General features: G+C 33.3%; 1 protein-coding gene across 15 annotated transcripts in view; it reads right to left on the reverse strand.

Annotated features, from left to right (window-relative positions):
* The window catches only part of shot (dystonin-like protein short stop), a 301,090-nt gene that overhangs the window by 214,420 nt on the left and 73,675 nt on the right, over nucleotides 1–12,995 (reverse strand). For 2 of the 15 annotated variants that reach the window (XM_065366412.1, XM_065366391.1), the window contains exon 1: nucleotides 7,981–8,023. The exons of 12 other annotated variants lie outside the window; for them this stretch is intronic. In XM_065366412.1, the coding sequence (XP_065222484.1) occupies nucleotides 7,981–8,008 (28 nt within the window). In that variant the 5' untranslated portion in view covers nucleotides 8,009–8,023. Of the gene's footprint in view, nucleotides 1–7,980; nucleotides 8,042–12,995 lie in introns of those variants that run through there. One more of the 15 variants, XM_065366465.1, reaches the window with a different exon arrangement.

The following is a 12,995-nucleotide window of genomic DNA, read 5'->3' on the forward strand; positions in this document are numbered from 1 at the left end:
CATTATTACCGTAATTACCAGAAAAATACCAAAAATTGATCAACGTTGTGCACACTGAAAATCAAAGACTATAGGCAAAGGGAATAAAGACGGAACTTACCGAGCAATGATAACAAATTACCACCACTTTCAATAGTAAGATGGTAATTACCGAATAAATACGGTAATACGATGATAATTACCTAATAATTACGGTAATACAATGGTGATTACCCAGTAATTACGGTAGCATGACGGTAATTACCTAGTAATTACGGTAATATGACGGTAATTACCCAGTAATTACGGTAATATGACTGTAATTACGGTAATATGACGGTAATTACGGTAATATGACGGTAATTACCCAGTAATTATGGTAATATCACGGTAATTACCTAGTAATTACGGTAATATGACGGTAATTACCCAGAAATTACGGTAATATGACGGTAATTACCCAGAAATTACGGTAATATGACGGTAATTACCCAGAAATTATGGTAATAGGACGGTAATTACTGAGTAATGCGATGGTAATTACCCAATAATTACGGTAATACGATGGTGCTGGAAATTGCCGTGGTACTATGGTAATTACCGAGTAATTATGGTAATATGTATTGATCTAGTTTATAAACCAAAGCTTACCATTTTTCCTCAATTCCTCCTTAAGTAAGGAAATGCAAAAATCATAAAAATCACCAAAAAGTAATAAAATATTATGAAGGAATTAGCATTAGCCAAAATTACACAAACCATTGCTCAAACCTTTGAAATTTGACCAAAAAAAACACAATTGAACGATAAGTGAATGACTGTTGAAATTTGTTACAACACATGCTGATGTTTGGACCTTGAATTGCAAATTAAATTAACTGTAAGCTGGAGTAAAATGAATCTGTTACTTACGGCTATGGCTTTGGGTAAAAAATTGTACATCAATAATTTTGGTTATGGTTATGGTTACAGTTTTTGGCTCATTTGAGTGGTTTGAATCCCTTTTGGTTAAAAAATTGCAATCATGGTCAACATCACTGCTAATACGATGATAATTGCCGATTGATTATGGTAATTACCGAGTAATTACGGAAATACGACGGTAATTACCGAGCAATTACGAAAATATGACAAAAATAACCGAGTAATTACGGGAATACAACGGTAATTACCAAGTAATTACGGAAATACGACGGTGATTACCGAGTAATTACGGAAATACGACGGTGATTACCGAGTAATTACGGAAATACGACGGTAATTACCGAGTAATTACGGAAATACGGCGGTCATTACCGAGTAATTACGGAAATACGACGGTAATTACCGAGTAATTACGGAAATACAACGGTAATTACCAAGTAATTACGAAAATATGACAAAAATAACCGAGTAATTACGGGAATACAACGGTAATTACCAAGTAATTACGGAAATACGATGGTAAATGACGAGTAATTACGGAAATACGACGGTAATTACCGAGTAATTAATATAGAAATACGAAGGGGTGGTAACCATTATTTTTTTATGACTGTTATGGTTTACTCCAATTTTTTTGTTGAAATTTTTCGGTTTTGGTTTTGATTTTATTCACAAACATTTCGGTTTTGCTTTTTTTTCTGTTTTACATATTTTCAATTTTTTTCTTCAAAATTTCTCAATCTCATAAAATGATAAAATGGCTAATGAGTGGTTGATCTTATAGTTAAATCTTAGTAATAAAATATCAGAAATTATTTCACAACGATCAAAAATATTGTCGATTCTCCTCGATTTTTGAGTCGCAAAACTTTAAAAAATCTTAAAAAATTGATTAAAAAATTGAAAAAACCGTAATCAAAATAAATTATATAGGTTTATACGGTTTTGGTTTCACTCTCACTGTTCTCATTATGTTCTTTTGCGGTTTTTATAAAACCTATAGGAAAATTTTGGTTTTCGGTTTCGGTTACAGTTTGATAATGGGTAAAATAACGGTCTTGTTCGGGTTTTCGGTTACGGTTTCAGTTTTTTGGTTATGGTTACGGTTACTATCACTGAAAATACGACAAAAATTACCGAGTAATTACGGTAATAGGATGGTAATTACCAAATAATTACGGTAATACCATGGTAATTAACGAGTATTTATGGTAATACGATAATATGACGGTAATCTCCAAGTATTCACTGTAATATGATGGTAATTACTGAGTGATTGCGGTAATACGATAATATTTACCAAATAATTGCGGTAATACAATGGTAATGACCAAGTAATTACGGTAATACAGCAATATAACGGTAATTACAGAGTAAATACAATAATACGACGGTCATTTACAAACCATACTAGTAATTTCTAGTAAGTATCGTATTTTTATGCCGAATGTGTCATTCAAAATGGAATTTCCACCAGGTAATCAGGATCAAAAATGAGATTATGATCAGCTAAGGAAAAAAATAATGAAAATAATTTTTGCATTTCATCTTAAATTGAGAATCTAAAATTCCAGCAATCTGATTAAATGTTCCACAATCATACACTCAGCATACCATTTAATTCAACAATTATTTTACAAATATACACAAACTGGAAAACTCCCGCAACAATCCGCTCCATAAACACACCCATTCAGGCAATCATTCCACAATTCCACATGCACATGACCTCTCATAAGACAAATTGAATCAAGCAACGCAAAATTATATACCCTCTCAAATAAAATTTATCCGAGTTATTCATCAGCCATACCAATATTTATACAGGCACGTCAATGAATATTACACATGTTGCTTCAAAACATCTATAAACATATCTCTCAATTTGAAAAAAGAAAAAAAAAACAACGCAAACACGAGTCAATATCAACTCAACTCGTGTATGTACTATTCTAATTAATACAATCTCACATATCCGATTACAGTCCACAAATCTTTCCTAATTATATATTCCGAGCTTCGACAGCACGTCGCGTCGTCGTCGTCCTCCTATCACTCGTCGTTCATCGAGCGAAAAAAGAGAGAAAAAAAGAGGAATCAAATTACCATACCCATACACGTTTAACGTTAATTGCATTAATTTGGTACCGAGCTAGCCGCGCGCGATCAAATAACATATTATTTAGACATTTTTGACGACATCAAATTACCCACTTGCAAATGACCCTTTCGCCGCACACATCGATTCTCCTTCATAGCTCAAGCACACACTCCATGTCCATAACCTTTCAACACTTTATCTTATTCACCGCGCTTATAGAAAAAATGGAGAGGGAAACGAAACGGAAATCAAGCTCTTAATTATACGCGAAAAATGCGAAATATACGCCGAGTCGCCGACCACTATAATCCTATGAAGTATGGACTTCTCTTATCTTGATCGTCGTTATTTAAGCGCGAGAAGAGAATCTCCAGCTCATGTACCCATTACCCATACCCATACTTCTTCCTCTCTCATCTCTCATAATCATCACCCCCACCACCCCCCCCCCAGTCTATAGTATGACGGATCTATGTACATTGTATATTACACCTTTAATTAATGAGAATGAGAAACCTCCGAATAGTGTCGAGTATATATTACCTGAACCTCATTCCTCATAAACTTAATAATCGTGTGCCGACAAAAATCATAGGTATTTAGTTATCTATACACAAGAGAGAAAGCTAACGAGTTTATTGGTCGGACGAATAGGTAAACGAGTAAGATTAGGACCTTCAAATTTTTCGGTATCGGTTACACACTTATTTTTGAATTCTTCAAAGCTCAGATCTTTACACGTCCTATTTGAAAAAATCTTCGTAGAACGGGAAGCTTTTGAGGGAGTAAAATGAAAAAAATTCATACCTATGTATTATCGAGCATTTCTTAGAATTTTCGACCCAACACTTCAAAAAATTAAGAAAAAAAAAACAACAGAACATAAATTTAGATAAAAGTAATTATGAGGAGCACTGCTTAATATGAATAGGAAAATTTTCAAAGCCTACTCAAGTCAAAAGATAAGAAAATTGAAATTTTCCCAAGTACGAGTAGGTATAATTTTTTAATTACAATTTTTTCAAGAGGTTTGTTGTTCAAACTACACATGAAATCGCCATAAATCTTCAGACGTGACAACTTTTCATCCTGAATTGAAAATAGAGGCCCAAAAGAGGGGAGGAATAAGGGGTTTACAGGGAGGAATTTTTGCAAAATGCGAGTAAGATACGTAAAATTTGATCTTCTAAATCTATGTTTGATGGCATTTTTGCCTTTTATTAAAAATAGGGCCCCTAAAAGAGAAGAGGTACAAAAAGCCAAATTTTTGAAAAAAAAAAAAATGTACAGAAGGTTTCGAAATCATGCCATATTTTAAGCATCTGAACCGTATTTCTAGTACGATTTTTACTCTCGAATGAAAATTGGACCTCAAAAGAGGAAGGGGAGGGGATCCAAGAAGACAATCTTCGAAAAATTCGAGTAGGGTCCCGAAATCTACCTACTGGTCACTTTGACCTCCGAAATGTACCTTTGAAAACGAAAATTTGCCCTAAAAAGATGAATGGGAAGGAGAGGGGAGTACAAGGGGACAAATCTTTGAAAAATGCGAGAAGGGTCCTGAAAACCTGATCTACTTTGACCTCCAGAATGTATTTTTGAAAACGAAAATTTGGCCTAATAACAAGTGAAAGGAGGAGAGGGGCAGAAGGCACAAGAGGACAATTTTTATGAAAAATTCGATAGGAGTTTCAAAATCTACTCATTTTGGACCTCCTAAATCTAGTTTTTTAAACGAAAATTTGGCCTCAAAACAGGAGAGGGGACTGAAAGCACAAAGAGGACAAATTTTTGAAAAATGCAAGAGGGTCTCAAAAACCACTCATTTTAAACCTCCTAAATCTAATTTTTTTAACGAAAATTTGCTCTCAAACCAGGGGTGGAGGGGAGGGGAGGGGGGGAAGGAGCTTCCCGGTACAACTTTATTTCAAGTTTGAGGGCAAAATACCTTCAGATTTTTTCCATCAAACATCATGTTTTAGGGGAGGTTTTTTCTTGAAAAGGAAATTATTCAGAAAAATTTTTACGCAGAAATGAAAAAATTTTCACAACAATTGAATTTTTGAACTCGGGGGGGGGGGGACTTCCAGGCACAACTAGATTTCAAGTTTGAGGGCAGAAAAATCTTCGGTTTTTTTTTTTAAATCGCCATAAAATCGAACAACTTTGAGGCATAAGAGTAGAAAAAAATATTCAAAAAATGCTCACAAGAATTGATAGGAATTTTCTTAATTAAATATTCATTTCAAGCTTCAAAACGACCAAAAAGAAATTCACAATTTTATTGATCAAAATTACGTACAAATACAATTTTTAAAAAAAAACGATCACCCACAATAAAAAGCTCGCTGATTAAGATTTTCTTTATGCAACTTTTTTCTTAATCAAAAACTTTTTTGAACACGAACATTTTCCTAAAATGTTGAAAAAGCAAAATTTTAAAAATGAAACAAAATTTTCAATTTTTCATTCAGAAAATTAATGTAAATTGGGTGTTTTTCAGAAATATCAAAGAGTGAAATTTGCTATGTTCTTTTTTGAAGAGGGGAAGAAGGGGGGGGCCAGATCTTGGGAAAGATAAAAAAAATTCCCATCCTCTCTCAAAGTTGTTTGGCCTTATGAGAAAATACTTCCATATTTTTTAATTTTCCCTCGGGTTCAAAAAGTTGATTTTTTTTTCAATTTCGAAAAAACTTTTTTTACAAACTTTGATTTTTTATTTTTAATTTTTGTTTTTTTTTCAATTTTTGGGGACTTTATAGGTAAAAATAGAACTGACATTATTTTGGGGACCGAGAAAAGATTTTTCTTAAAAATGAAGTTATTAAAAAAATTCTGACACAGAAATGGGAAATTTTCAACCTAAAATAAGTCTGACAAAATAACAGAAAGTCATTTTTGAAAGTTTGACTTACCTAATTTTAGCAATTATTCTACGACTTTTTCTCAAATCTTTGAAAAATGCGAGAAGGGTCCTGAAAACCTAATCTACTTACTTTGATCTAAATGTAATTTTGAAAACAATAATTTGACTTCAAAACAGGCGAGGAGAGGGGTAGAGAGAGACACAAGGAGACACATTCTTGAAAAATGCGAGAAGAGTCCAGAAATTACTCATTTTGGACCCCCTAAAACTATTTTTGTACACAAAAATTGGGTCTAAACAGATGTAGAGGGGAGAGGAGGGGAGTACAAGGAGGTAAATTTTTGAAAACTGCGATTAAGGCATTGGAATTTACTTACTTTGACCTCTTAAATCCACTTTTGACACTTGACAATTTCGCCCTAAAATGAAAATTGGATTTTTAAAGAGGAGGGAAGTAGACACAAAGGAACAAATTTTTGAAAAAAGCGAGTCAGGTATCGAAATCTACACATTTTAACGTCCTAAATCCATTTCTGATAACACTTTTACCCTAAAATAAAAAATTGAGCCCTATAAGAGGGGGGGGAGGGACAAAAAAATCAATTTTTTGAAAAAAAAATGCAAGAAAGGGGTCAAAATTAGTATATTTTGAATTTTTGAATACATTTTTCAGCCTGGAATGAAAACTATACCTGCTTCAAAAAAGGGAGAGGTGAGGTGCAAGGGTCTAAATTTTTGAAAAAGGCGAGAAAAGTATCAAAATTCAACAATATTTTAACCATCTACAAAAATCCATTTCTGATACCATTGTCACCCTAGGATGAAAACTGGGTCCCCAATTGAGGAAAAGAAGGGGCATGGGCACCAAAAAACAAAATTTTGAAAAAAAAATGCAAATGAAGGATTCAAGAGTCAAAATCTACGTGTTTTGTGCTCCTTGGTCAAAATACTCGTATCATTTCACCCTAGAATAAAAATTGAACTTCAAAAAAGAAGGGAAGGGAGATGCGAAGGGGTAAATTTTTGAAAAATTATAAGATCAAAGAGTCGAAATTCACATATTTTGGACTTCTAAATTCATTTTTAGCATTATTTTTAAGCTAAAATTGAAATAAGAAAAAAATGAGTGCAAATGAGCAATTTTTTGGAAAGCACGAGTCAAGTATCTGAATTGTATGTACATTTTGTGCTGATGAGTCAATTTTTGACATTTTTGCCCAAAATCGTGAATAAAACTACAAAGAGGAGGATGTAAAATGGCCAGTTTTCAAAAACCCGACAGAGATATCCATATTTTTAAATTTTGAGCTCCCGAGTCCATTTTCGGTGATCTGAATTAGGGACCTTAAAAAGAAGGGAATTCACACCACAAAGTCTTGAAAATTTCTCGAAACTATACCTACGATCTCTTACCTAACACCCTAAATTAATTTTCGGATAAAAGAAACAGTCTGGAGGATGATTCAGCCCGCTTAATCCAATCTTAACCCACCTTTCGGCACGCTTTCCAAACCAATACCTCCTCCAATACCTTTCCCATCATCACAACAAAATCTACACAATTATAACGAAATTCGTACCCATAACGAGTACCGTTTACTTCATAGGAGTTATTTCCATTATTGCGAACACGTTCTCTCGTACACTGTCGAGCACTTCACTGGGATCTCGATAGTTTCGCCAACCTCTAACGGGACACATGGTGTAAAATTCATCTCACACCTTTGCTTTATCAAACCGGTTCGCCAATTGTTGCGCTTAAAAGAGCACAAATCTCCGAATGGAACGTATATATAAGATGGAAATTTTTTCCAACCCGAGTATTAAATATACGTTCATTTATCAATTACATTAGTACTACTATTGTTAACAATACACACACAAACGCGTGCTAACTACCAAGTACAAGTACCAAGCCACCGTCGTCATCATCGCGATAACGACTACAATAATTTCACTTTTATTTCCTCCTCCTCCTACTTTTTCTCTTATTCTTTCTCTCTTCCATTAATACCTACAAATAATTTTACACTCGTTTTCTTTCATCGTCATTCGAGCAAAGTGAGCAAAAAAATTAAATAAATTCAATACTCAGCAACTTAGTACTTACCGAACGATCGTTTAATCAATTTTTCCATAGAGCACAACAACAGTTTAATCACACTCACAGTCACAGCAATAAGAAAAACGACTAACATATTTTTTCCAATAAATCTACGCGATTTAACTACATCTCAATTCACATCATCAACTGATTCACGTTCGTTGTTCGCGAATAATCGCGAATCACTATACTATACCGAACAATTCTAATATATTTTTTCGTGTTTTATTTAATTTGATCCAAATATACGACTTGTATGCAATTTTAAATCAAATCTTCGAGCGTGCTAAAAGGTTATCATCGCGAGTTCACTTTACACCTAACACGATGAGCTAATAAAACAACCAACTACTGCATATTATACGAGTACGTGCAAATGTAAAATTGAAAAATTACGTATATAGGAAAAGGTTCTGCACTCTTTTTAACATGTTTCCTATCGATAACGTGCATAATTCGTGCCAAAATAAAAACCGCTGATTAACAACACCCAAAGCCAAGGACGAATGTAAAATAGTGTGATAATAAATTTCACTCGTAGCTACAAAGTTTACTCGCAAAACCACGTATTTGTCGTTTTACGTTCCGTTTAAAGTAGTCGAGACAAAAAAAAACGAACCAAAATATAAAATACCTACATAAAATTCAATTTTTGCAACGAATAAAAAAAATGCAAAAGAATCGAGTCGTTTTAAAAATTAATAACTCTGTTCGTTACATAAATATTAATTTTATTTTGCAGCATGAGGGAAAAATACATCTTCCTTTTCCGGTTAGAAGTAAGTAAGTTACCTACTTAGATATATTTCATAAAATTGCAGATTCTTAGTTCTTAGTACAAGTTCTTGCAGTTCATATAAACCATTGCATCAGAAATTATGAAAACATTTCTCAAAATAGAGGGAAAAAATGAAAATAGTTCGTTCTCAATTGCACCTTTTCTCTCTGTATAATCATTCGATTAATCATCGAATTAATGACTCGTGAAATGCGACAACATGCGCAAGATATACACAGAAGAGAAGGGAGTTCGAAAACTCGAAAAACACGTCTCCTATCTCGTTGGTAATTTCATTCGGCGGAAAGCGAAAAAAAAGAGGGGAGAGATAGGGTAAAGCCAGTTATGAGGAAAAAATTGAACCATTCGAAGTCAAGTCGAAGAAAATTTTCGCTGAGATTAGACGCAAATACAAATAATTTGGTGATAGATAATTTTTTAATTCAGAAAAAATTGGAGAATAATTTTTGAAAAATGCTCAACATTTGTTCTTGGTTCAGAAAACTCAAATTTATTGTAATTATTAATATTTTAGATTTTTCCTGGCGAAATTAATTTTTTCAAATCTATAGTTCATCTTACCCCCCCCCCCCCCCCCACCTTCGAAAAAATATGGAGTTCGAATAAATTTCCCAATTTTTTTGTCACTTAAACCCTCCCTTTCTCATCTCCTGGCCTCATCAATTATCAATTTAACCTCGTCTATCTTTTTCGCAACCAGAAAGGAAAAAAACAATGACAAAACGACCACTCATTCGTTCGACTTTCTCAATGAATCACCACCACTTAAACTATACCTCTTTTCTCGAAAGTCGATCCACGTTCGATCCTATATACTCATCACACAAGCACCCGCACATTGGCCAAAAAAAAAAAACGAAACCACACTATACGACTTTCTCACGCTTCTTAAGGTCATCCGTATAGAAGGAATTCCTTAATTAAACAATTCTTATTTCGTATGATGTGTAAGTGTAGGTATATAAGGTACTTCTCTAATACAATACAAACGTGTAATACGTCATAATACATACATACAGAATACAATTACACATACGCATGTGCCATTCCATTACTCGTACAAACCGCATATGTAATGCCACCGCAAAGCATTAAACAATACATACAAAATACAATCGATTTCAAAGACCTCATTCCCCATCTTCATCGGGCTTTTATTATTATTAAGTAATGCAAGTTGGTCATAAACGTTTTTTCCAGAATAAGTATACATAAAAAAAAACAAAAAAAAGGACTGCACACGTCTCGTCAATATAATCAACATTCCATTAATTCACGCCTTTAATTTCTAAGAAGAATTAATTTCATCGAACGGTAACGGTACCAATTTCGTACAAAATAAAGAATAAGTAAAGCGATTTGTCATACTATAGCAAAAAAATACATTCTTATTTTATCAGCTCAAGGAAAGGTCAACTCGAACAATAGCAAATATTCACAGTTTTTTCATGACGTATTCTAATTCCTCACTTGGTGGTACAATCGATGAGATAGCATCGTAGACACCTATTCCTAAAAAAGATGATTTTTTACGTCAAATAAATTATCAAAATAGGCTATTGAAAGTTTAATTTTGCTACAAATATCTCAAAAACAGAATCTTATAAAAAAAATTAATAACAACATCAGTAAGAAATTTTCATTTTCCACAATTTTATTGTTCTTGATTTTTTTTTTTTTTTTTGTAAAACACTTACTTAGAGTTCTTCAAAACTCAGTTTTTCCAAAAAAGAATTGAAAAAAATTTTAAAAAAAAAATATTTTAGGCAAAAACTAAGAATTTTGCGATACACAATGAAAAAATCGTACAGCATGATTTCCCACCTGCAGATGAGATGATGTAACAACTTTTTTCGATTCGTTTTGGAAATATTTGGAGCAAAAATTAGAAGCTTCAAGCTGGGTCAATTAACTAAGTATTTGTGAAGAAAAAATTGAAATCACAGAAAATAGACTTTTTGAAAAATCTCAAGATCCTACAAAATAAAAAAAAAAAATAAAAAACGAATGGAAACAAGTTGTGGAGCATAAAATTAAATTTCGAGCAAAAATTAGAGAGTTCATGCCAAAGGACGTCTGAAAAAATGAGATAGTTACTTATTTAAGTAAAATGATCAATTTTGTTTTTCATCTCTCTTCTCTACTCCTTCACTGCAGGGTTCCTCAGAGATCACTTTTTTCTATCTCAAAATTTCAAAAATTCACATTTTAAGATGAGGCGACGTTTTTCAAATTTCATCCCCTCTTTTCGAAAAGGGTATTCCACCATTCAGAACTACTTTTTAAACTCTTCTCGACCATTTTCCAAGTGCCCAGACTCAAATGATAAGAACTAACTTCTTTCTTCATGAGCTTTTTCATAGTTCCTTCACCAAATTTGAATAAAAATTTCAATATTCAGCCTCATTTTCCTTCCAAAAGAGAAGTCCCAACCTTCAGAATAATTTTAGAACCATACAAAGCAACATCAAAAGAGCATGCAATCCTTCCAGCCAAAAACTTTTATAGGTAACTTTGGAAAATTTTCAAAAATTCCATTTTCGCTAAAAAAAAAAAAGCGAAAGAAAATCAAAATTTTATCCATTTGAGTACGAAAATTGAAATTCAGTTTTTATTCAATTTTTGAACACCCTCTTTCCTCTCTCATCTGAATCAATGACTCGTGTAAACAGTTACGACTCGTTTGAGCAGTTCTGCAGCCCTCAGAAAATTTCTGAAAATTGAAATTTCCTCGATACTTCTACCAATGAAGTTGAAAAACTGAAATTTATTCTATACTCATTTTACTAAACGACGCTGAGTCGATTGAAAAAAGTTACAGGAGCTTACAATTTCGTTTAGACAGATTTTAGGACATTTTTCTGAAAAACTAGAATTAGAGACTATAGAACAGCTTAAAAATCATCAGTCGACTCAGCACGTCGAAAATGGAGTATAAAGTAAATTTAAATTTTTTAGTTTTATTGGGGGAAATTTTTTGGAATTTTTCATTTCCAAAAATTTGTTTCGGAATTTTCAATTTCTAAAAATTTAACCTAATCAGCTTCAGAATTGCTAAAAACAGCTCGAAACCATTTCCAAACAATTCGAGAGGAGGGAGGTGGAGGAAGAAGGGATAAACTATAAATGCCAAATTTCAACTTTCAAGCTCATTCATTTCAATTTTTTGGCTTTTTTTCGTTCAAATTGGTCAATTAAAAATTCCCGAAACCTCCAAAAATGAACCTCAGCATCTGAAATCACAGCTGATGAAGTACTTTTGCATTTATGTATACTTCAGAATATCTCAGCAACAAAATTTTCTGTGGGTAATTCAATATTCAGAAATACTCTAGCGTTGAAATAGAGAGGTTTGAGTGGAGCTGGAGGTGTTTTTCACTATGGATTCGCAAATGTACAAATTTTAGGAGGGACGGAGGAGAGTCAAAAACTTCAAAATCCGCATATTAATCGAAGAAAAATCAAAAATATTAGATTTATAATACGTCAAAAAATCAACACCTCCAGAGCATTATGAAGAAAAGAAATTTGAATTTTTTTTGTTATTTATCATTTTGAAAAACCTCGGGTATTAACGTCTCTCACACCTTCAAATTGATCTAAGAGTCTGAAATTGGGGAAAACAGGTACAATGGGAGTACTCTAGAGTCTAGATGTATATTTTGGGAATTTCGACTTTCTCAGCCACTCCCTGCCTGTCCCTAGTTATGAAAAAGTAGATTTTCGAGTGTTCTATTCGACGATTTTTGATTTTATGTCATTGCTGAGAACCCCCCCCCCCTCCCCTCCCCCACCAATAACTTGACTAAAAATGGTGAGTTTCGGTGACTGAGAATATTTTGAGAGTACCCTAAATGCATATTTCGGAGATTTCAACTTTTCAACCCATCCCTACCCCTCTCCCAACCGTTGGAATTTTTTGCGAAAAACGTTCATTTTTTGGCAATTATGAGAAAAATTTAGAGTTTTTGGGATTTTCTGCAAAAAAGACGATTTTTGATTTTATGCCATTGCTGAGAACCCCTCCCCCATAACTTGAATAAAAATGACGAGTTTCGGTGAGAATATTTTGAGAGTACCCTATAAGTGCATAGTTCGGAGATTTCAACTTGTCAACCCCTCCCTACCCCTCTCCAACCGTTGTTGAAATTTTTGGAAAAAAGGGTACTTTTTTAGCAATTTATGAGAAAAATTGAGATTTTTTGGCATTTTCTACAAAAAA

The sequence above is a fragment of the Planococcus citri genome, chromosome 1 (genome assembly GCF_950023065.1).
Source record: "Planococcus citri chromosome 1, ihPlaCitr1.1, whole genome shotgun sequence".
Taxonomy (NCBI): Eukaryota; Metazoa; Arthropoda; class Insecta; order Hemiptera; family Pseudococcidae; genus Planococcus; species Planococcus citri.